Below are 26,200 nucleotides of genomic sequence, written 5' to 3' on the forward strand. Positions count from 1 at the left end.
TCGGGCCTGGGGGAGCGGGCTACGTGTGTTACAGGGGTTCGCGTGAACTTTCTCACGCGATCGGGCCTGGGGGAGCGTGCTACGTGTATTACAGGGGTTCGCGTGAAGTTTTTCACGCGATCGGGCCTGGGGGAGCGGGCTACGTGTATTACAGGGGTTCGCGTGAACTTTCTCACGCGATCGAGCCTGGGGGAGCGGGCTACGTGTATTTCAGGTGTTCGCGTGAACTTTCTCATGCGATCGGGCCTGGGGGAGCGGGCTACGTGTATTTCAGGGGTTCGCGTGAAGTTTCTCACGCGATTGGCCCCGTGCAAGCAGGGTACGTGTATTCCAGGGGTGCGCGGGAAGTTCCACACGCGATTTCAGCAGGGTACGTGTATTCCAGGGGTGCGCGGGAAGTTCCACACGCGATTTCAGCAGGGTACGTGTATTTCAGGGGTGCGCGGGAAGTTCCACACGCGATTGGCCCCGTGCAAGCAGGGTACGTGTATTTCAGGGGTGCGCGGGAAGTTCCACACGCGATTGGCCCCGTGCAAGCAGGGTACGTGTATTTCAGGGGTGCGTGGGAAGTTCCACACGCGATTGGCCCAGTGCGAGCAGGGTACGTGTATTCCGCGGGAAGTTCCACACGCGATTTCAGCAGGGTATGTGTATTTCAGGGGTTCTGGGGAGTACTACACGTGAATTGGCTGTGTGGGTCCTCCCAGGTGTACGCTCCACAACCTCCACGGCCCCTGCAGGCAGCCCACACCAGGACTACCCTGCACCCCTGCTCATGTCCCGCAGGCAGCCCATCCACCATGGGCATGCCCCCCAGCCAACCCACATGTCACCTTGCACTACTGATCAACAATGCATGTCTCCCACCACCCCCACCCCCCAGCCACCAGGGGCACCCTCCACCAGGCCCCCACTCATGTCTCCCACCACCCCCACCCCCCAGCAGTGCAGGGGCACCCTCCACCAGGCCCCCACTCATGTCTCCCACCATCCCCACCCCCCAGCAGTGCAGGGGCACCCTCCACCAGGCCCCCACTCATGTCTCCCACCACCCCCACCCCCCAGCAGTGCAGGGGCACCCTCCACCAGGCCCCCACTCATGTCTCCCACCACCCCCACCCCCCAGCCACCAAGGGCACCCTCCACCAGGCCCCCACTCATGCCTCCCACCACCCCCACCACCCAGCCACCAGGGGCACCCTCCACCAGGCCCCCACTCATGTCTCCCACCACCCCCACCCCCCAGCCACCATGGGCAGCCCCTACCAGGCCCCCACTCATGTCTCCCACCACCCCCACCACCCAGCCACCAGGGGCACCCTCCACCAGGCCCGCACTAATGTCTCCCACCACCCCCACCACCCAGCCACCAGGGGCACCCTCCACCAGGCCCCCACTCATGTCTCCCACCACCCCCACCCCCCAGCCACCATGGGCAGCCCCCACCAGGCCCCCACTCATGTCTCCCACCACCCCCACCACCCAGCCACCAGGGGCACCCTCCACCAGGCCCCCACTCATGTCTCCCACCACCCCCACCACCCAACCACCAGGGGCACCCTCCACCAGGCCCCCACTCATGTCTCCCACCACCCCACCCCCAAGCAGTGCAGGGGCACCCTCCACCAGGCCCCCACTCATGTCTCCCACCACCCCCACCACCCAGCCACCAGGGGCACCCTCCACCAGGCCCCCACTCATGTCTCCCACCACCCCCACCCCCCAGCACTGTGGGGCACCTGCCAGCAGGCCCCCACCCATGTCCAACTCATGTTCCCCACCACCCCCACCCCCCAGCACTGTGGGGCACCTGCCAGCAGGCCCCCACCCATGTCCAACTCATGTTCCCCACCACCCCCACCCCCCAGCACTGTGGGGCACCTGCCAGCAGGCCCCCACCCATGTCCAACTCATGTTCCCCACCACCCCCAGCCCCCAGCACTGTGGGACACCTGCCAGCAGGCCCCCAACCATGTCCCCCTGCCCCCAGGTCCTGACGATACACAATCATGGCAGTAATGGGCAGCATACCCAGCACAAACACCCAGCCAAGGATTGCATCCACCCACATAGCAAATGCAATTACATGATACAACCCCAATGGCAAATATGTAAATGAACACATGTCCGTCACACACACATACACAATGGGTGCAAGTGAATGTCAAAACCCATATCATGACATGCATGAAACCAATGAGAAAATACCACAAAAGAAAGTTATAAAAACATGTATTCTCGAAGAAAATGAAGTAAACTAATCAAACATACAACAATGGGGATAACAAAATAAATTGTCCATGTCCGATAAGTAATGTAAAAATCCAAAAAACAAAGGAATCCAAAAACTAATGTTGTCCAAAGCAAAATCATGGTGAAAAAAAATAAGGAAAAACCATTGCCTCATGGTGAACACAAATATAAATCAAAAAAATGTATATTAAAAAATCCAACTATACACAAGAATATTCCAGGGTCCATGAGCCCAACACTATAAATGAAACCTACTACTACCTAATAAAAAAACTATATACAGAAAAGTGGCCATTGTCCGAGCGGTCCAAACAAATCTCAAAAAATAAAGGAAACCTAACACTAACTAACTAAAGAACTATATACAATGGCAGCGGGCAAGTCCTGCGGCTCACTCTGTGATGTTGCCGGCCAGGGCATCATCGAACTCCATGTCGATGTCCTGGAGGCGGGACTCTGTCCTGGCCCCGAGGTCTCGCAGGGATAATCCCATGTTCACCTCAAACTCCCTGCGAGCTTCCTCGAGGCACTCAGCCCGCCTCAACGCCCGACGCATGGAGAACTCTGCCCTGACCATGGTGAGCCGCTCCTCTTCCGCCCGCTGCCGCTCCGCACCTATCCGCTGGACCAACTGCTCCCACACGGAAGACACTACCATCCCAGGGTTCTCCTGCCCTCCGGCCGATGCCTGCCCCTCTGATCTTGATGGCCCGAGCCATGATGCCTCCCACGTCGAGCCTGCTGCTGCCTCCGACGCCACTGCCTCTGCCAGCACGACGGCATCCAGGATGATGGAAACCACCGACGCCGTTGTGCACGTGCCCTGCCCGATGATGCCGTCACATCCTCCATCTGCTGGGGTCCAGTTGCTGTGTTGTCCACCCCTGCTGGACCTCTGACTCCCGACTGTGGCAGGGATGGGATCCCCACCGAGCTGGCTGCATTGGTCAGGGCAGGTCCACAGGGGGCCCTGGTGGCATCTGGGCTGGAAGACGGCAAGGAGAACGACTGGCGTATAGTCTCCACAGAGGAGGAGAGGGCCGCCAGATTGGCCGACACATGCAGGAAACCCCCAAACATGGCCGATCCCAATTGGGCCACGTCGGCACGGTGCTCTTCGTGATGACGTGCGTGCTCCTCCTGGGAAGCACGCACGGCATCACGAATCACAGCCGTGCGCATCGCGACCCCAATCAGGACCTTCTCCACACGGCCAGGGGTCCCCTCGTCCGCAGGTGGAGGGGAGTCAGATGACATGGACATCCCCTCTACTTGCGGACGGGCCTGGGACGGGGCATCCCTGCTGGTGCAAGGTGGTCCACCCACAGGTTCAGGGACAGCGACATGCACAGGCCCCTCCACGGTGACCTGTGCTGCCTCCTGCCCCTGCCCCTGGACTGCACCACTTGCACCAGCAGGGATGCCCCCACCAGGCCCCATGTGCACCTCAGTGGCGGCCTCCTCCTCCTCTGTGGAAACCACCAACCTGGATGGCTCCTCGCCGTCTACCGCCGTAGCAGGCCCCTGTGGGGGCTAACCCACCCCTTCCGCTGCAGCCGTGGGGGCATCCCCGCCGCCTTGCTCCACAGCGCCGTCTCCGCCCTCTCCTTCACTAGCCGCTGCGTAGAGGGAGACATAGAACACAAGCATCAGGGGACTGTACAATGGTCCCCTAGACAGGAAGCAATAGCAGATGAGTGCCATTGTCAAAGTACACTTCCATCATGTCACACCACAACACATGTGTCAGTCCAGGCAAAACACACACAGTGACAGTCATGGTGCGTGCCATGGACATTTCAATGCATGTCCAATGGACTCTCGAATCATACAATGTAATGGGACTCACATGCATCATGGGTCATGCCTATCACATGCACACACTTCACCTCAGTCACATCCATCTGGCCCCGTACACCCCAATCACAGTGCATACAAGGATGACTAGGCTGCATCAGTGAATCTGTACATTGTCACAGATTCATGCATCCATGGCACTCACAAGTCACAGACACGCAGGTCAGGCACACAGACATGGATACCACATATGTATCTGGCATCAGCACCCATCCCTCGCCCCCACCCATGTCCAGGAACAGAGACTGCCATGCTCTCATGTGTGCAATCTGCACAGGGCTCCCCATGTCGCATTCAAACACATGCAACAACCGTGCGGTTCACACATTACAGGTCGCACATGCATTCCCATGATGTCCCTGCACACATACATGCGTACATGGCCTATGTCACACATGCAGGCAAGTATCAGACAACCAGCACACTGCAACATGCCCTGTCTCACACAGCAATGCTTGGCCACTTACCGCTCAACTCCAGACGGGTCTCCCTCTCAAGGACCTGGGCGTGGAGCGCTGGGTGTGCGCGGTCCAGGACCCTCAACTGGATGGAACTCATGCGGCCCCGGCCCCCCTCCACGAGGCGCCGGGCCTTCATGAGGGTCCTGGACCTCAAGTCTTCCCAGCGCTTCTTGACCTTCTGGATGGTGCGGGTTGCCACCCCCTCCGCGTTGATGGCAACCACACAGTCGGCCCAGATCCTCTCCCGTCCTTCCTTGTTGGCGCGGGACGATCCGAAGAGGGCATCATACTGCCCCAGGACTTGCTCCACCAGGACACCAACTTCGGTGGCAGTGAAGCTGGTGCCCCTCTGCCCCTCTGGCCGGGGGTTGCCACTGGTGCCAGATGTTGATGTGCCCGACATGGCAACCCCAGGGGCAGGAGTGGGTGGGCAACTGGGTCCTGGGGCTGGGCTGTGGAGCGATGTTATCCGAGTCGGGAGTCTTCTGTTCCAGCAGGGGTGGACACAGCAACTGGACACCTGCAGATGGCTGATGTGCAGGCACCAAATGGCAGGGCACGGTGGCAGCAGGCAGGCAGGCAGGCAGGCAGCAGCAGATGGCACGTGGGAGGCTGCTCGGGGCACTGGGGGGCAGTAATTCGGCCTTCTGGGCAGGAGCGTGGTCTTCCGTGTGTTTTCACGTGGCCAGCTTGATACGGAGTGATTTGGCACGTGAAAATCCTGCACGTCAGCGTGAAAATCCAGGAAAGGTCCTTAGCGCGTAAGCGCGTCAGCACGCGTACCCGATTTCATTGGACCAAAGGCCCTTACAGCGTAAGCGCGTCTTTGACGTTTTGCGCACGGGCGTTGCCCTGACAGGGCTTGGTGATCCCGCGTGCCTTTATGTTCTGTACGTGCTTTTCGTGCGGTGCGTGTGTTTTCCATCCGTTGGGGTTCACACGCTATTACTTCACAGCGGGTGTTGGCTATGCGTTCTTCTACACGCAAGGCAGACGGTGAGTGGTACCCCGCTCCCCCAGGCCCGATCGCGTGAGAAAGTTCACGCGAACCCCTGTAATACACGTAGCCCGCTCCCCCAGGCCCGATCGCGTGAAAAACTTCACGCGAACCCCTGTAATACACGTAGCACGCTCCCCCAGGCCCGATCGCGTGAGAAACTTCACGCGAACCCCTGAAATACACGTAGCCCGCTCCCCCAGGCCCGATCGCGTGAGAAAGTTCACGCGAACCCCTGTAATACACGTAGCCCGCTCCCCCAGGCCCGATCACGTGAGAAAGTTCACGCGAACCCCTGAAATACACGTAGCCCGCTCCCCCAGGCCCGATCGCGTGAAAAACTTCACGCGAACCCCTGAAATACACGTACCCTGCTGAAATCGCATGTGAGACTTCCCGCGCACCCCGGTATACACGCAGACGTATTTTTTGTCAACGGGTGTCCGTGTTTGTGGGTACCCCTTTGCACGTCATTTGTCCTGGAGGGCCACAGTATAGGACATTCATCATGGCAGTATATAGGTGCTATTTGTTGGCGCACCTTTTGGCGCACATTTCTTACAGCCGCAGAGACGCTACCGCCTGCTTTCTTGTGGCGGTCGTGTTTGTGCCTGTGCGCTGGTTTGAGCGTGCGCTTTTTTCCCTTATTCTATTCCATGAATACGTGTTGTAGGCGAGCGTGTGGGCGTTCCGCGCACTTGTGCCCTGTACTTCCCCCATGACGCCCACGTTTTGGCAAGTTGTTCCCCATTCCGAGTGTTACGCCCGTGTTCCGCCTACTTTTGTTGCGTGCGCCGCGCTATGTGCGAATTTCGCTGTGGCCTGTGCGATTTTCGCTGTGACCTGGCGCACGCTGTTAGATGGCCTGTGCGCCAACGTGCGCCGCGCACTTTTTTATCGCACATCCGCTGGTTTTCTCGCGCACGGACTTCCATGAATCGATGTGCGCTGCTTTTCGTGCGATTTTCGCACTTGCACTGCGATTTTCGCTATTCCACTGCGATTCGCACGTTTTTGCCCACTTGCGCCGCGCTAATTATTCCATGAATCGGCCTGTTAGTGTTCTACAGTTACCGTTTTCAACAACATGTGCAGTCGCTGTTGATTCTCTTAGCATACAAGGTGGCCATGCTTTCTTCAAAATAAGTGCCTGATATTTGGAAAAAAGATTTGGTCACCATATATTAAAGAATGGTTGATCAATATCAACTTTAATAATGTAAGAAAAAAGAGGCTTATTAGCTTCAACTGTTTCTGTCCATCACAACAACCATTCCAGCGCAGCAATTCAATTTGAAAGTGGTTTTGAAGTATAAGGGCTTACAATGCCCATAATAAATAATATCCCATGTTCCGGATAAAACTGGATTTAAATCAACATAATTAAAACGTGTGCTGTATCGTTATTATAAGTACTACTCTTCTGAATAATGGGTTGTACTATAGTGTCAAGAAACTTGGGGAGTCATTCAAGAAGACTATCTTTAGCTTTTGGTCAAATGTAAGATATCGCAGTCAAAGGATATTCATTTTTCAAAAATGGTTTGGTCTTATGTGTAACCGACTCCCTTTCTACAGTTTGATCAAGAACTTATTTTTTTATTTGATTACCATAGGTATCTGATCACAATTCTTAATACCTAAAGTGCATCCTTTATCAGAAGGTGTTATCACAATGTTTTTGTTACTTTGTAGTCACATGCGTTCTCTTTTTGGAGTGTAGGTCAACTTCTTAAACTTCTTCAGTATTTTTTATAGAATCATTCTAATGTAGAATTGTGTACATCAGGATTAAAGGTGGTTTTTGGAGCAAATTCTTTATATTCTTTTTCAATTTCATATGCTATTGTTGTGTCCTCTAAAGTGGCAAAGAAGATCTGTAACTTCATTTTCTTAAAGAGACAAAACAGGTGAATCTCTTTTTTTAAAAAGGAGCTAGTATATTCAGTGACAACTGATAAACCCCTTGGTAATACTTGTAATTGTGTGTTGTAAAGTTGAACTTGCAACAGATTGATAACTAAGTTTTCTTCGGGTCTATGTTCCCTTTCCTTAATGGAGTTCTTTGCCTTGCTTCTTCTGGTCTTTTTCTGTTTCTGAATAAGAAACCAGTCTACTCTCTAATATACTCACTAGTGATGTGCCTTCTTCACGCAAATCAGTTGTGAATAATTCACTAAAGGGTTTATCTTACACTTGTAATACTCCTCAAGTTTAACACTGGTAGATTACTTCTTTTTAATTCTTAAAGTAGTGTCTATTTTCTTATCATATTGATAATACTCTTGCCATGAATATACAATGTCTAATATATAATCCGTTGTATCTTTGCAGAATATTCTTATTTTCATAGTCTCCAATCCTTTTTCATAAGATTCTAATGGTTTATTAAAATGTTTCGATCTATCCACTAATTCTTCCATATCCAGGTATTTTGACAAATAATTTTTTATGAGAGTGATTTCTTCATCAATCTTATGTAAAGAATTGGCTAACTCTTCTATAGTCAAAATGTTTACATTTAATTAACATGTGTTCAAGCTTTCTCTCCGTCAATTAGGGTTATCCTTGGATAAAGCAGACTGTAATGGTATCCTCAAACCTCTTTGAATCCTCTGTGCTTTATGATATTGTGCAAGTGGTAAGGCATGTCATATTAGGTTTCTCTTTTGGTGAAAAATCGTTTTCAGTAAATAGGAGATTCAAAATATGTGAAGCTTCCTCATCTGTAAAACCTAATGTTTCAGCCTTGTTATTATTAAAATTATCAATTTTCGGAAGAAAATACATTTTCGTGGTGGTGCAAAGGATGCTAACTGCACATTCGACTAATTTGCTGTTATTGAATTTTTTTATTTACAAAGAAATATTTACTTTAAATGGAAGAGAATTATTTCTGGAGGTGGGCCCTAAAGGATCCCCAGTACGGTAATACTTGGTTTTGTGAATCAGTGTACACAATCAGCCATGTAATGTATCAATTGACTCGCATGGGGCCTGTGTCTCTAGTCTTGTCATGAACAGCTCATAGTACATGTTCACTTATGGGTTGAAAAATGCGTTGAGAGGCATCGTGGTGGCATTCTAGCCATCCTCCATACCAGTGTTCACTAGGCACAGGAAATTGTATGAACTTCTTCACCTGCATAGTGTGGGGGAATGAATCACATGGTGCCTGAGCCCATCACCTTCATGTAGTTTGTGAAATTCACTACCCACAGCTTCCATCGGTGCATGTTGGAGGCTGGCTTCAGGTGAGGTATGATGAGTAGAGTGGGGACCAGAGATGCAGCCTACAGAGATCTGGACAGCCCTGCTACTACCCCCAGATTGTCATCTTTGACCATGGTTACACTGTGTGAACGGCCTCCCCCACCTCATCACCAGTGTTGGACTCCTGCCTTCAGCACATGTCCTCCTGAATCATTAGCTGAGCTAGTGCAGAATAACTGGTACACAGGCAGTATTGTGCAGATCTTAAGTGCCACCCACCCAAGCACTTTGCAGCTACCTGTATTGGCCCACACAACGTCTGTGCATGGGTATCAGCATCGATGCCTTTTTAGTATGCATCTCATGACAAACATTTGGTCAGCTTGTATATAACAGAGACATAGTCCTGCCCAGAGCAGCAACCTCTGGAAGATCCTCCTCACCTATTTCCCCACTATGGAGGGATTCACCATCCTCTCCTGAGGGGATGGTGTCACATGTACCTCATCAAGGATGACCCTTCACTGCTTGGAGGCGCTGAAACACAGTAAAGATATATGTAATCCCTTGTCTACATAGTGTTGGACAAGGTAACACCTTGTTAATTAATGCGGAGTGCTGTGAAAAGTAAAAAACCCTGCATTTGTTAAAATGTGACCACTCATAAGAAAATACATTTTTTAATGTTTTTTTATGTTTTTTCTTTTATGAGTAGTAGATTACAGTATATATGGTGCAGTTTTGATGGGAGGTGGGAGTGCCGAAAGAGGGACAGGATGGTCATGGGCGGGGCCAGCCACTGGCTTGCATGGGCTGAAGCAGAACTCTGCTGTAGCGCCAAGCAGGGGCTCCGACATCTAAGGGTGAAACATTAGGAGCCTATCAAAGTTCTCACCTCACAGGGGTGCGCTGTCCATTTACTTACCTTTAAACAATCCTTAATGTGGCATCTGCAGCAGTGGTACAGAGGCAGAGGACAAAAGCCTGCCCAGCCAATACCAATGTTCGCCTTTTGATGAAGCCAAAGGTTTAACTTCTGGGTTCAACCTTTAAATCGCCCACACCACAATGATTAGCATCAATTTGTAGAACTAAATAGCCACTGAATTGGGATGCAAGATGCATCTATTGGACCAAATGAATGTGCAATGGCTGGCCTGGCCGCACTAGAAGGATTAGCTCAATGGGTTTAAGGGCCCCACTGTTAGGTTTTAAATGCAGTCCCATGGACAAAGGGAAACTGTGCCTGGCTGACTGGGACCTAAAGATGCAGAAATAGTTTCCTGTCATTTGAAAGCACACTGTTGACTGGCAGACTGGAAGGCCAGCATGGAAATGTCAACACTGCGAAATGCACCAACAGTTGTGTCAGAAACTGGAAGACTAAAATTAAGTGTGACATGTGTGCGAATGGCAAAGCTGAAAAGAAATGAGGCCTACCTTCCATTACGGGATATTGAGACACTGAAATGCATTCGTCCCAAAGAAAAAGCTGCCCGAAAAATGAACACATTATGCAGTTTGGGTAGAAAGGAATTGTTTACAGAGGAAACTCCTTGGCCTGAACCGTTCAAATTTATATCATAATGTGCGGTTGGGTATCGATGGCATGATGTGAAATATTAAAGCAGGCAATGTGTAAAGGAAATGCAACATTAAAAATGCCAGTTTTCTAGAAAAACTGTGATTAGACAAAAGACATTTTCTCATGAGATTAGAAGGCCCAGGAACTGCACACCTCTACCCTACCCTTATCCAAATATCAGGGAATGTCTTCAAAGTTCACAGAGCCAAGAAAAGGGGCAGGGTGTGTGCCTGACTGAGGGTTTATGAGGTGAACAAATGGACACTGTGAAAACAAAAGACCCAGTTAAGTGAAGTCAACTCTTAAACATACATCGAATTAAAACTCGATTCCTGGTGAAGTCCAGGATCTAACTGAAAAGTGACAAGTTACAGGAGACTGCCACAAGAGTGAGGGGGCAGAGGTATACCTTCTGCTCAAGGAAGATAAGGACAGATGGGCATTAGCACTGTGAAAAAGAAATGTTTAGTGCTTTTATGGCAGGCTTGGGTCAACGAAAACCACTGGACAGGCCTACATACAGATCTTGGGAACCAAAATATGCCAGTTAACTGAATGGAAAAATATGCATGTCATTATTTCTACATATGATTTTATTGAGGATCATACTTTGGCCATTATCTCAGGAACCATAATTCGTACAATAAAGGTTCAAATATCATTAAAAAGCATATGTCTTGTGACAACTTGGATAGAAATTCGACCTTGGGAAATGAAGTTATAATCTGAAATGTGATGATAGTTTCCTAGAAACTGTCCCAAAGTGGAGATTCAGTGAGATGATAGATTGTTAAATGAGATTTCTGCAAAGAAAATCTTGTGTTGATAACTTTCATCTTTGTTGAATAAATTACAAAGATATGCTATTTGAACCTGAAACATTGTGACACATTTCATTAAGTCCAGCATGATTAGACCATTTCAGAAACATATACTTTGTGACTCCTATTTGTAAATTCAACTTTTTTGTCATGTTGTAGATTTTCAGGTCATACCTGAAGTGGTCAAAAATGCTATTTCAAAGGGATGAAGTTATAACTCACAGGGATGATGACTAGTAACTAAAGAAACCAATCATTGCAATGGGGGTGGACAGTAGATGTCCGAGAAGAATAGTTAGCGAATCAGTTGGCCCATCCTAATTTAGATAATTTGGGAAGAGGTTAACCCCTTAAGTGCTAAGGACAAGATTGTCCTAGGAGGATGGGATTCCCCATTATGATCTTTTTCCTTAGCAGTTAAGTGGTTAAACATTTATAAGGAGACACACAGTGGGAAAGGGGGGTAGTCTGATATGATCTGAACGGGACTACTGAAAAATTGCTGTAGCCAAGTGTCTGGGTGGTGGAGGAAACCAGGGAAAGACAGAAGCTGGGATCCATACAGGCATAGACAAGTCAAGAGGGAGTGATGCTGGAGGCGATCCATGACTGAGGTTGGAATCTGACCAGATCCCTTTCCTTTCCCCATGGGATGATCCAGCAGGTGGTGTCTTTTACTGAGCAAAAACCCAGAAATATTCTATGTAAGTAAACTGTCCAACCAAACCAAGTCTTGTGGGGATCTGTTTGATTTAATATCTTCCCTTATTGATTGGGAGGGCAGACCAGGTAGATCCTTAGTATTTTTACTAAATAATAATTTAATGAACTCCCATATAGTCAAAGGACGCGGGGTGGGCATGGGGAGTGTAAAACCTCTGATCTTTATCCTAACGCTACTTAAAGTTATAGTCATTTAAAATAATTGGGTATGCCTTACATTATTGTGGCCAACTCCAGAATTCCCTATAAGGAAAGGTTGCATGTAAAAACGAAATTCTAAATGGTTTAATACTCCCTGAATCCTGCCTTAAAGCAGAGGGTTCCAAATCAAAACTTAATATCTGGGTTTGTGCTGGGGTAGAAAAGTGTCTTGCCCAATTAAATAGAGTAAAGGCCCTGATTTAAAGCATAGCCTCGACAGAGAGTGAGAAAGTGACTCCCGGTAGAAGAGATATTCTTCATTGCATTGTGGTGAAGGAAGAAGGGTTCCATCTATATATAAAAAGTGCTTTGTCTTCAAAGGTCTGTTGTGCTCCAAAACTTCTAGCAACACCAAACGCGCAGGGAGATTAAAAATAAAGGGTGCTACATGGGTAAAATTTCCTTTCACCAACAGAAATGTATTGCATGTTATTTTAAGTAAACCCCATGCAAAGTATATTGTGAATTGATATAGTTTTGTCATGTCCTGGGGGATGCACAATTCTGTAAATTAAGAGTATTTTGCGAGTGACCCAGGTATCTGAAGTATTCTATAGATCTGTGTTTCTCTATACCCAGGGTGGAAATAACCAAAGAAAGAAAACTGTACATGTTTTGGAGTTACAGAGTCTGGGATTTCTGTTATCCTAAACAAACTAGGGGTTTCAATGTGTGTGAAATGTGAATTGTTAGGAAAGAAAAGCAGCTAGGCCACAGAATGAGGTTTGTGCAACTATTAATGTTCCTATTTATTAATAAATATATGTTCTTTCTACACAACAGCCTGATTCTTGGCTTATCTTTTGTACAGGGGTGAGGGATCAATGCGATATGAAATAGTTCATAGACAGCGCTGGATTGAATTATATAAACAGGTATATTGGTGTGGTGCTTTTGATTGGGGCAAGGGTGAACAAACTCCCTGCATTGATTGTTGCCCTATAAATATCCTCCACACCAATCACAACCTGATTTTCAAAATGTCATCCAGTACTCCCAAACCTTTTTGTCTGGCTCTGCCCCTAAGTATGCCCAGAGTTCTTCTGTTGCTTTGATGACGGGATCTGTGCTTGCATTAGTGAAAGTATGACCACAGCTCTTCTGTTGCTTTGGTGGAGGGATCTGTGCTTGCATTAGTGAGAGCGTGGCCACAGCTCTTTGGTTGCTTTGGTGGAGGGATCTGTGCTTGCATTAGTGAGAGCGTGGCCACAGCTCTTCTGTTGCTTTGGTGGAGGGATCTGTGCTTGCATTAGTGAGAGCGTGGCCACAGCTCTTCTGTTGATTTGGTGGAGGGATCTGTGCTTGCATCAGTGAGAATGTGGCCACAGCTCTTCTGTTGCTTTGGTGGAGGGATCTGTGCTTGCATTAGTGAGAGCGTGGCCACAGCTCTTCTGTTGATTTGGTGGAGGGATCTGTGCTTGCATTAGTGAGCGTGTGGCCACAGCTCTTCTGTTGCTTTGGTGGAGGGATCTGTGCTTGCATTAGTGAGAGCGTGGCCACAGCTCTTCTGTTGATTTGGTGGAGGGATCTGTGCTTGCATTAGTGAGCGTGTGGCCACAGCTCTTCTGTTGCTTTGGTGGAGGGATCTGTGCTTGCATTAGTGAGTGTATGGCCACAGCTCTTCTGTTGCTTTGGTGGAGGCATCTGTGCTTGCATTAGTGAGAGTATGGCCACAGCTCTTCTGTGGCTTTCATGAAGGGATCTGTGCTTGCATTAGCGAGCATGTGACCACAGCTCTTCTGTTGCTTTGGTGATGGGATCTGTGTTTGCATTAGTGAGCGTGTGACCACAACTCTTCTGTTGCTTTTGTGATGGGATCTGTGCTTGCATTAGTGAGTGTATGGCCACAGCTCTTCTGTTGCTTTGGTGGAGGGATCTGTGCTTGCATTAGTAAGAGTATGGCCACAGCTCTTCTGTGGCTTTCATGAAGGGATCTGTGCTTGCATTAGCGAGCATGTGACCACAGCTCTTCTGTTGCTTTGGTGATGGGATCTGTGTTTGCATTAGTGAGCGTGTGACCACAGCTTTTCTGTTGCTTTGGTGAAGGGATCTGCGCCTGAATGGTAGCACATGATACAGGCCTCTGCAGCAGGCAGGGCAGCTCTGTTAGCTCTGCACAAATCGGCATGGGGAAAACCTGCGCTTTGAAAGTGAGTTCCACTAGCCCCCGATCCGTAGGAGTTCGATAAATTGAGTACCATTAAATTGAAAAAACATTATTACCTCTTACTACAATGCGAAGAAGTGTGAGGAATCCGTCCTAAAGCATTCGACAAGAAGACACATTATTATTACTTTCTTAAGCTATCTTAGTGGAACGGAAAATTGTGATCAGCAGGATAAAAGTATATATCTTCAGCTGGCAGTTAGTTGAGCACAACGAATTATCTCACAGGTATTGGAGCCTGCATTGACCTATTTTGGTTTGATTTTATTTTGTGATTTCTTTTATTTTAGCAGGTTTTTTGACTGCTGATAAATAATATTTTGTACACCTTTTTATCGGTAGATTGTATTCCCTTTTCTGCCATGTACAAAAACTCATGCCTGTTGGGCTGCATCTTTATTTCCACAGGCCACACCTCTTTTAAAGGCTACTTAGTTACCTGTGATTGTTGGTCTGTAGGACACACTTCTAATGAACCACTCCCAAATGTTGTTTCATGGCTCGTTGGGGCTAGCTCTTGATTTCTGGTCACATTTCAAACACTATCAACACCATTTTCCATCTTCATCTCATCCAAGAGCAATGTGCACCGGCTTGTGGGAGAGAAACTGCCTGCCAGGGCTCAGCAGTGTCATGGCGGCCATTAGTGGAAGAGGTCCCAGGCACTGGGAGCGCAGGTTATACCATCATGCGCAGGGGTGGACTGGGAGCCAAAAGAGGCCCTGGAAATAATGGTCAAAGTAGCCCCATCTCAGCAAGCTCAACCCTTTTCCCTATGACAGAATTTGGAAATAAATTAAGTTGCCACACAAAATAGGCCCAGGGTGCAGTTCCCTATAGGCCAGTCCACTCCATGCTCTGCAGTGGGTGTTTTGGGGGCAGGACGGGTGCCCCGTATTCAGTCTTTGATCGACATTCGTGGGCCACCTACCAGTCAGCTCCGATAGTTCAGAAGGGCTTCATAGTCCGAGGGCCCACTGTTAAAATTGGAAAAATACTGACAAATCTTTATTTTTTCTCTCTTGTGGTAACAACTACTAATTCTCTTTCCAGGTGTTTTTTTTTAATTCAGGTTGGAACCATTCCGTTATCAAATTATTCCCAATTTGATTCTAAAGTGTAGTGTGGGAAGTAACCGCTTGCCAAACTAGATTCTTACATATTGTAAATAGAACTGACGTTAACGGTGGGAGGCTCATAGAGCCTTGATGCGCCAGACCTGACACAGCTTATTACCGAAAGCCAGAGAGAATGATGGCAGACGCTCAGAGCATTCTCCTGGCTTCTGTGCCAATCCCGCATGAATAGGAGTCACCTCCCAGCGAGAGGGCGCTGGGAGAGGGAGGGAGGGAAGCTTGGCTCGCCAGGCACAAAGGGAGATACTCTCAGCCTTTCAAGAGCCCGAGCCTTATTGAATGGCGGGTGGACACATTAGTTAGGGACAGGCTGTAGAATCTGGTTACAATGGCTACCTTGAGTTTGGAGTATAAGTAAGGGCGTTGGTGGAACCACTCCATGTAACATTCTTGAAATGCAAGCTGAAAGGGGGCTTCTCGTGGACGGTTGCCGTGTGTTTGCAGTAACCCTCCGCGACTTCCAGCGCTTGCATCGATTGTTTACCTGCTGGTTACCACAGGGGAAAACAGATGCTCCCTGCCCCCGAACGATCCCTCAAGCAGTGGGTAAAGAAATGATTGCCTCTGAATCTACTTGCCCTACTTTGGGGTAACGACGCTCCGGATAGAAGGGGTGGGTGGACAGGTTTTAGCACTAGTAAGACTTGGGCTTGAGGGCCTGACCCAGAGCTTCGAAAAGGTGTACGTGACTATATGAATGCATGGTTTTCCTAACGTGTGAACCTAGCTGGGAGGCAACTGCGTGCTGTACATAGGGGGCACATCCATGGTGCTACAAGTAGTGTGCAGGGGAAGCAGAAGAGCTGGCTTGAGTTGAGAAGCAAGGGGTTATTTTTTACAGTGCACCGTTACCTTTGTGATAAAGTGATGCTTTCTAAATAAATAAAAAGTAAAGAGGTGGGGTGAGCTCCAGAGGCACAGAAGAAGGTTTAAGTTGAACAATTGGCAAGGGGGTCATTCAAGAGTGGGGTCTTCATGACCTCCCTAAAGTCTGCCTGCCGTGGCCGCTGTGCCCGACAGGTCTGACCCTGGCGGGCGCAGCGGCATGGTAGGCAGACCCGTCACGGAACCACCGGCACAGTAAGCAATGGCGCCGGTGCTTCAGTGTCCCCACTCCCATTGAGTTCTATGGGACTCTATGGGAATGGGAACTTACAGTTTACCATTGCATGACTTCCCAGGCAGCCAGACTCTTAATGAGCCAGTGGCACCAGGAAGTCAGGCGCCGGTAAATTATTACAAGTCTGGCGGCAATCCGCTGGTACTACTAGCAGGGTTACACCGGACTCGTAATGAAGCCCATAGTGCCTAGGATGAAAATGTTTGTTTCCTGGTTTTCCCCTCTTTCAGTTATTACTTTGTTGGGGTACTGTAGAAGCTGCAAACATTTACCGGGCACTGCGCTCACCTACTATTGCCAGCGGTTATTCAAAACGGTGTTGCCACAAAGAGTGGAAATGAAACAGTGATGGGCACCGTGCTGCAAGGGCCCAGTGACACAGAGGATCCATTGGACACTCTGGTGTAGGCGTTTTATTGTAAAAGGAACTACTGACTGAAGAAGCTCAGTATGGCCATTCCCACCCACTACTAGATCCTATCTGCCCTAAACACATCCTCCCGGATCTCTTTGAGCTCCCTCTATCAAGCAGCAACATCAAATGTTAGCCTGCCAATGTTTTTTCTAAGCGGTCTGTTGAGACTTAATGGTCTAATTGAATATGTACATGGCTACTGGTGTAGTAAAAATGCATTAACCAAGTGTGCCTTCAGCCACCTGATTTATAGCTCTTCCATGCACTGAAATCCTGTTAAAAACAAACAAGGAGAAAGACAACAGTTTTGCCTTGAGGTATTAGCTAAGCATTTGCCAGGTACGAACATCATATGCCCAGTTGATCATTCCGTTTTCCAGCTGTTGCGATCATATGGCCATGTAGTACCATTATATCAGTATCTAGCAAATATCTATCCCATAGCTACACAAACCGTGCATACTGGTGGATTTGCTGATGCCTGTTTTCTCGTGTTTTGCCATTTGTTCTGTGATTTACCATACGCCTTATCATAGCCTGCGTTAACTGTAATCTCATTGACTTCACTGGAAGAGTTGCAGATATTTTACATGGGTTCCGATTTTTATTGTGTTAATTTTCCACTAATCTCTTTATGCTAATTAGATTATAAAAGTAGATATCTTTATAACTTGTTTTGGACAGCAATATCTTTGAATATGTTTTCTTTTTGCATGTGTGAACTGTTTGCACTTCCCAGGCCTTCTGTCAGTCAGTAGGTCCTGCACTTCCCCCACGTTACCAAACGGAAGACAAGGGATACCATTTGGTTCTCTTGGACTGCCGCATCCAGAACACTCCTGTTAGGAAAGATTTCCATTCATGGGTTATTTTCCCGCCAGTTGTGTAACCCCCACCTTTTTGCTGTTGTCTGATCACCCTAGCGTGGCTTTTGCTAGTGGAGCCCAACCTGCTACTGTACTCCGCTGGGCTTTTGCTCATTTTGTTTTGGGGAAACTGACATGGCCTTTCAGTACTGGGAGACTTTGTTTTCCTTAGTCTTTCACTTTGTTGCTATTACTTAGTAACATGTTATCAGTGCACAAAGTACCTTACAGTACAGTGTGCTGGGGTCCCTTTTTCCTTTTTAAAGCCATAGACACCCTCAAAGGATTTTTGGTGAATGTATAAGTGTGCCTTGGACAGAGCTGGTGTTAGCTGTTACTTTTTATGTTTTCAACTCTTTTCAATGGTCCAAACCGCGTTTACCACGTTTGTCCCGGGACAGTGGCCAATACTTAAAATGTCCATGCCACAAGGTCCTTTGGCCATTTTGTCCCTTTGCCTTTCCCAGGCATGAGCAGACCCGGGAAATTCCTTATTTGGTCATGTAGACCCCAGTGCAAACCAAAGCTTTTGCGGGCTTCTGCATGCCTTGTGTGTGTGCCTCCAGGATGTGATCTGGAACCGTCTAGTTTCAATACATATCCCGGGTGCCAGGATGTTTGGTATGCTGGGATGACTGGGACCACTGTAGTCCGTGACTGGACCATGTCTGGGATGGCTGTATGTGAGCAGATCTCCTATGGCTTTCTTTTCGTTTTGGCGCGAAGGAGATTTTGGATAAGAGAAGGTATCTTATACTCTTTCCAGGTGGATCTTCTGAGTTCACACCGAACTTAGTAAAGGAGCCAAGTATCCTGAATCAATGAAGCAGATCAGTTGAACCGCTGGTGACCCGCTGGAGGTTTGGCACCATGAGTCAGCTTTTGTCCCGTGCGACCCCCTGTTTCTGATCAAACTTAGAAGGCCTGCAAGGGCACTTCGACCCAATGGAATAGTGGGATTAACTGTTCTCGGCACCTACAACTTAACCTGTAAGACAGCCTCCTCGGAAGTGTTCCTGGACCGCCCAGTGAACTGACCAGCTTGTACAGGACCTGGGTATAAGGAACTCTCCGGCCCAGTTTCGTACACCTAGCATTCCTAGGTCTGGAATTAGGAGAGTACGCTTGAACCCAACCATACGCGGTCACCGTGTCGCCCAGCTGTAGTGACGAACTTTGTGGGTGCCTTGCTGCTGTGCCCCCCTCTGCCCTAAAACTCGCTGCAGCAGAACTAGCTGGATCACTTCATCAGGAGCAGAGAAATCGCCAACGTCCCACCACAGAATCATTCCTGGAACGCAGCCCCTGAAAGCCACTGAGCAGTGCAACTGCAGGATTTTAACCTGCAAACGAAGTGGACTCGACTGCCGAAGTTTGGTCCAGAGAGCGCTGAGGTTTGTTGAGTACTTGCAACCCTTACCGGTGGTCCCTGGCACATCCATCCATTTTTTTTCCACACAATTGTCCCCTTAGTGCCACTCTTTGTCATTGAGGTAGCCTGTGCTACCGCACTATTTCCAACTCTTGGATCCTGTTCTGCCCTCTTGGGGAGACCCTCCTCGAAATAGTGGGAACTTATTCTTCACTGCTTCACCCACGTTCCTGAGTCGCTACAGCCCCTTGAAGAGACCCTGTTTTTGACTGCACAATTGCATGCACCAGCACCAAAAGTACTTTTGAGCTCAAGGGTCCACTCATCTTAGGGACTGGACTGCCTTAGTTAGGGTATGAATTGTGAAGGGCTGCCTAAACAATATTTGCACTGTGTGACCCCTTGCTTTACAGGTTGTGGATCAATAATGTGTACTAATCCTTTAGGCCGGACCTCTTTCCTCTCGGATCGACCCTCTCAGGTCCAACAGGGGTCCTTCCTATCATCTATCTTCCTCTCTCTCTACCTGTGGTGTTCTCCAGGGGTCTAACCTCTCGCCATGGCTGTTCAACCACTACCTGGCAACTCTTGCCCACTGAATTGCCATGTTCTGCTCAAATTTCCAGTGCTACGCTGACGACACCCAACTCATTTTCAGGCTGCCCGCATCCACCTCTTCTCCCTCTCTCATCTCAGACTGCCTTACTGCCATTCAAGATTGGTGTGCTGCCAATGATCTTTATCTGAATGCCAGCAAGACTGAGATCCTCCTCATCAGCACACCTTCACCATCCTTTCCCCTCACTCTCTGGCCGGCCTCCCTTGGCCCTCCTCCTACCCCTACTTGCGAGGCTAAGAACCTGAGGGTCACCTTTAACTCCACACTTTCCTTCTCCGCCCACAACTCTGATGTCTCTAAAAAGTCAAACTTCCTACTGCACCTCCTCAGAGGTACTCTGCCTTTCCTCTCCTTTCCCCAGACGCTCACAGTCTCCCAAGCTCTGGTTCTCTCTAGGTTGGACTATTCTAACAGCCTCTTTTCAAAATCTACCTGCCTCTACTTTCTGCCCTCTGCAACTAATCCAGAACAGGACTGCAAGACTTGTCCTTGGCCTCAAGCCCTGGGATCGTATCTCTCCAGCTCTGAAATCTCTCCATTGGCTCGCAGTGAATGCAAGGATTAAATGCAAAACCCTCTGCATTGTCCACAAGGCTTTCTGGGGCCTGGGTCCAAAATACCTTCAGCTATCCCTCCCTAAATACCTCCCCTCTCAAGCTTTTTGCTCCTCTACCTCTAACTCCCTCAGGGTCAGTAGCTTTTCAAAGAAACGAGCTGGGGCTAGAGCTCTGTCTTCGTCTGGGGCCTCCCTCTGGAACAGCCTCCCTGCCACTCTAAAACTTGAGAGAACCATCTCCGGTTCCGCAAGAACCTCAAGACCTTCCTCTTTGCTTCTGCTTTCACTCCCCCTCTCCCCTGTTGATCTGCTCTCTCCTGGCACTGTGCACCTGGCCTGCCTCTGTCCCCTGTGCCCAGGTGCCTGCTCACCCTGCCACCCACCTGCACTGCCTCCTGGTCACCTCCTACACGGGGGACTGTATCTGTACCCATACAGTCCCCCACCCACATTTTCTTCTTTTTCTGCACGTATCAGACTTACCCAGTCTGCTGCCGTAAACACAGCACTTGCCACTTGCCGGCTGCACTACCACTGTTTATTGCGGCCATTATCTATTTATTTATTTATTTTTCTTTTGTTTATTATTACTTATTTCTGTTCTCCTCTGCTCCACACTTTCCACTCTCCCCCCTTCCATGCAATTTTCCCCCTTTCCCTTTCCCATGCACTTGAGCATTCTCAATGTCACTGGGCCCAGGAAGATCGTTGTTTTTGTTGTTCTCTCCTGTATCCCCTCACTTGCCTTCTTGCGCTCTGAAACACTTGTGTACGAGCACAACATAAATAAAATATCATATCATACCATATAATTGGTTACTGTATATATGTTTGCTAGATTAGTGATGTGTTGGTTTTGTTGTTATTGCTGAATATTTACTTTGTGTTTTCATTAAAAGGCCTTTAATAAATGCATATATATTTTTAATATACATCTGATTGAGAGTAAGTTGTGTTATCGCGTGTTGTGTGTGCTCATTGTGGGCTTTTGATCACCCTCACACCTCCTGAGACATAGGGCCTCATTACGAGGTTTCCGGTCCGATGACAACGGTACAGGTATGCTTGCCGGTACTGTTGTAACCGGACCGGAAAACTCCGAGTTGTGCCGCGGGTGCCTTTCATTCCGCCAGGTCTGCCCTGGCAGAAGGAGAGGCACCTGTGAGCATAGCAAGCCTGTAGCACCAGCACCGTTACGGCATCCCCATTCCCATTGATCCGCATGGGGCATTGAGCCCTATGGGGCTAAAATGGGAATGGGGATCTACCGGCACCCGCAAAAAGGCAATTACCGGGTCCGGCGGGGTTGGAATACCCAGGTAATTGCTCATTCACGGGAGCGGGTCTTTCATGTCGGTACGGAGGTAGCCTTGCAGCTCTTACCGGCAAGGCTACCTCCAACCTCATTAAGAGGCGCCTTGACCGCCGCCAATGCTACCATGATTGGTCTTTGTGTTGCAGAAGGTTACCCTGTTCCAAGAAACTAGGCTGGCCTTCTGAACCTCTGCCCACCAGGTCAGAGTTCAGAAATCCATTTTAACACCTCTTCACAGAAAAGGGTGAGTTGTTTTAGGGAGTGTCTGAGATTCAGAGCTGCAGCATGTGCTGTTGTGCACCCCCATTTCCTGCAGGTACGCCACCCACTGCCAAGTGCTCACCACTGTACCCACCTCCCCAAGTACACCGTCCATCATATCAGCCTGATTCTGCAAATAACTCCACCCCCAAAGCCATCCTCTTTCATACCTACTTCCAAGAGCACACCCCATCATGACTTCCGCAATGTAATTATTCACAATATGTGACTGCTACTGTGCCTGTCTTCAGATACACCACCCACTAAATGGACCCGCTCCTTCATCTAACTCTTAGTGCACCATCCACCAAATGGCCTGTGCTAGTGACTACTTTCAGGTATGCCACCCACCATAGGGGCTTCCTCTGGTAACTCCTTACATGTGATTTATCAAGCCAACTGAGTCCACTCCAGTATGTACCTCCAGATACCAAGACATTACCATAGTCTCCTGAAGTATGGTCCTTAGAACTTCTCTCCCTCAATTACCTTAAGTTACACCACCCTTTAAAGAAGAGTACATCTGCACATACCTCCAGGTACACCACCCAGGGCATCACCAAGGTTGCCACCAGAAGGTCGGCCACGGCCAGACTGACAATGAGGTAGTTTGTTGTGGTCTGGAGGGCCTTCTCCCTTGACACGGCCATGCACACCAACATGTTGCCGAAGACAATGACGAAAATTAGCAGCACCAGAAGCATGGCATAGAAGTTGTACAGGTGCCGGGTGGCTCCAGCTGAGGGCAGCAGGTCTCCAGTCCCATTCTCTGACACCAGGGTCCGGTTGTCTCTCCAAACATAACTCCCGTTCAGGGCCACTATGGTGACAGCAGCCATCTTGGGAGGGCTGGTTCCATCTCAGTAATGACCTGTGAAGAAGGCAGATGAAAACTGTTAGAATTGTTACATCACAAAAGAGGAAATATTCTCCTTCTCTCTCGATGTGGTCTACTGGGGCCCTATTATGTAAATGTTTACAAAATGTAACAAGTCTTTAATCCAATATATTTTTCTGGGTTTTATTCTATACAGTTGTTATTGTACCCAAGAAAGAACAATCAGATGTATAGTGCAAAGAAAAAAATGGCAAATGAGGAGTAATAGCCACATTTTTAATGTCTACCCGTACAAACTGTTTTCACAAACTAACAGGAACAGGAAATGGGATGTGGGGAAGGTTACAACACAAAGTGTACTGGGGAAGATGGACAGTCAAATTGGTCGGATTAGGTGTCTAGATTAAATGGAGGAACACATTGTTATTGTGTCGTTTGTGTGCGCCCACAAACAATGGACTGCAGTGATGTGAAGAGGCATATGCGTCGCTAGGGAGTGCTTAGGGGGCTATAGCCCTGGTCTTTTGGCTCTATCCATGGATAGAAGCTCAGAGGCTTAAACCAAAAGGCTAGCTAGCCCAGAGTCCAGACAGTCCTGACATTAGCGTAGCCCCGGATCTTTTCCAGACCTAGCAACACCCCTGTGAAGAGGGATTACTGAAAAGTCATGCACAGTGCGGAAGAGCTCACATGATAACAGACAGGTAGTTTGGAAACACGGGCAAAGGAGCACATATCCCCTGATACTCTTATACTTATAATTTGCGCATCAAAGTGTATCAGCTTTTCTTATGGGATCGGTGCCACATTGATTTTCTTTGCATGGAAAGATTCTGAGGTTATATAATCCATTACTGAAAAGATGAGCTGGGGCTACATCTCACTTCAGATCCTATGTCTGCGGCAGATGCTACACGTTATTCACTGACCATAAGAATCTAGACCACATGCTAAGCCCTGGAGCAACCAAATCATGCAAATCCTGGCCAGCCCGGTTAACAGCAAAAGCCTAAGAATGTATATTAACTATCCACTACATTTCAGGAACACTTAACAGTCAGGTTGATTACCTTTCCAGGTTGCCCTCCAGAAACAAAAAGCCCAATATATTCCTAAATAAAGAGTGTAGAGTGGCCACTATCAGTGATGTCATCCAGACTTGTCCCAAGAACCGTCCGGCGGTAACGCTCTCGGTGCTACCGGCAGGTTGCGGCCGCACCAGTAACAAATTACCAGCACCTGAGTTACCGGTGCCACCGGACTATTCCAGGCCCGGCAGCCAGGGAGTCAGGTGCCGGTAATTTCATTAGTCCCCATTCCCATAGAGTCACGTAGGACTCTATGGGAATGAGGACATGGGAGCACCGTCACCGTTGCTAACGGTGCCAGTGTTCCTGTGAAAACTCTGCGGGCAGGTACCCTCCTGCCCGGCAGGTCTGACCTGCCAGGTGAGGGCAGGGGATGAGCGCACCCGCCCGGCAGAGTTGTAATATGCCGGTCTAGAAACAACGGTGCTCGTAAGCTTACCGGCACCGTTGGTTCCGGACTGGCACACTTATAATGAGGCCCAAAGTCATGGTAAAGGTATCTGAATGCAACACCCCAGGCTTGGCCGCTGAAAGGAAACTTCCCTCACCCTCCAAACATACTGCAGAGTTGCAGAAGACCTCTTCATCCACGAGGACAAGATTATACCTTCAAGTGGTGTGAGACTTTTCAACAGCTCACGAAGGCCATCTAATTGCCATTCTTACCAAAAGGAGAGTATGTGAAATGTGCAGGTGGCCTGGTATTGACGCCAACGTCAAGCATGCACTCTAAAGATGCACTGAAGGTTTAAGTAGTGACAAGAGATTCCAAACCAAGGAGGCCCATTGCACAGCCGGGAATGCCATGAAGCAGTCTGACAAATGGTTGGTCTGGACTTTGTTGACCCTTAAAATAATATGCCCATTGCAGTCAAATAGGGAATTGTCAGAGTGGACTGTACCAAAATGAATAGAGATTCAGTTTGAGCAATACCAGCCTTGCACCCAGTTCAGTCACAAGCAAAATCCAGTTTCAGTTAAGGAGGAATAACAAAGCCCATTCTTAGTGGAATCCGCCCTGACTTCCCCAGTTCACGGTAGAGGAACCAATAAACGTGGGAGACATACTATTGCAGGGGTGCACACATTTCCTTGCAGGCCGGATGTAATTTGCAACCCTTCTCTGGTGGGCCAGACTGCCCAAGGGGGTCCTGCAGGCTTTCTATGCCAATAAAAGTCCAAATAAAGCGAGAGTAAAGGTGCACCCTGAAAGGTATTTATTTACTATTTCCTAATTGTTAGAGAAAATGTTGTAATATTTCAGAGAAACATATGTAAAACATGAATGTTTTTTAGAGGAAATGACTTAGGGCCGTTGTCAGCAAAACAAGGATGCTGACAAAATAACCCCTAATGTGTACTGTTCTCTGTACTGTGATTGTTTTTATTTCAGGCAGATTTTTAAATACAAAAAGTGACATAGTTTCACTTATACAATAACATGTTGCATGTCAACTGTAATGTTTATCATAACTATAATGCCAAAAACGAAATACAATCCTCGGAAGAAAAAACATGTTACCTATGTACAGCTCGAGGTGCTGTCTCTTTAAAATGCAAGTATTGTGTGCTTTAGAAGATTTTAAAAATGGTTGGTAAGGGCCACTGCAACTTAAGAAATTGGCAATTTATGTAAGTATATTTGGCAAACACTTGGCATTCACTGTCCAAAATTCAAGCCTTCATTTCTTTTTCATGGTATAATTTAAGCAATGCCTGCAATGATGAAACACTTGGTTTGGTAATTTTCTTCTCTTAAATGTACAAAAATAAACAAGAATGAACATGTCGGCATCTGTTATTTCTGTGTTGCTTCATTTTCTCTCTAACGTTGAGAGATAAAAGGACCAGAAAAGGGCAAGAGATGAGCAAGTCAATCTACAACCAATCTAATTCTGTGAAAGCCTGTATTGTAAAAGTGTGAGATATTGTCAAGGTGAAACTGCCCCACAAGGACCGAGAAACAAAATCCAAATACATCTCACGGGTTAAGGTGGACCAGGTTTGAGAGAATAACACTGCCACAGAAGGTGGACACACTTAGAACGTTGACCCGATAGTGTTTTTCGAGACGGAAGGGCTTGGAAGTCAGGTTTAGGGTGACCAAAGTAGAGCTTTTTCATAGAATGCATTTGATGGAAAATATGTCTGTGATGCTCCAGAGAACCCCCTCGCCGTAGGAGCGAGACAATCACAAGACTGTGAGGTTGATGTGAAAGAATGGTGATCCCACTATTCCTGAAGAGAACTCTAGGACTTTGACACAGGTAGAAGACGGCACCAGAAACAGTAAGCACTCAGTACAGGGATGCAAAGTCGGGTTTCAGGACCAGTTC

The 26,200-nt window shown here is 48.2% G+C and overlaps 1 protein-coding gene across 1 annotated transcript in view; it reads right to left on the reverse strand.

Moving 5' to 3' along the window:
* The window catches only part of LOC138529875 (D(2)-like dopamine receptor), a 434,356-nt gene that overhangs the window by 288,111 nt on the left and 120,045 nt on the right, over nucleotides 1-26,200 (reverse strand). The window contains exon 2 of the mRNA XM_069640867.1: nucleotides 22,472-22,809. Within this exon, the coding sequence (XP_069496968.1) occupies nucleotides 22,472-22,777 (306 nt within the window). The 5' untranslated portion in view covers nucleotides 22,778-22,809. The remainder of the gene's footprint in view (nucleotides 1-22,471; nucleotides 22,810-26,200) is intronic.

The sequence above is a fragment of the Ambystoma mexicanum genome, chromosome 1q, assembly GCF_040938575.1.
Source record: "Ambystoma mexicanum isolate Mex_15411 chromosome 1q, UKY_AmexF1_1, whole genome shotgun sequence".
In the NCBI taxonomy this organism is placed as follows: domain Eukaryota; kingdom Metazoa; phylum Chordata; class Amphibia; order Caudata; family Ambystomatidae; genus Ambystoma; species Ambystoma mexicanum.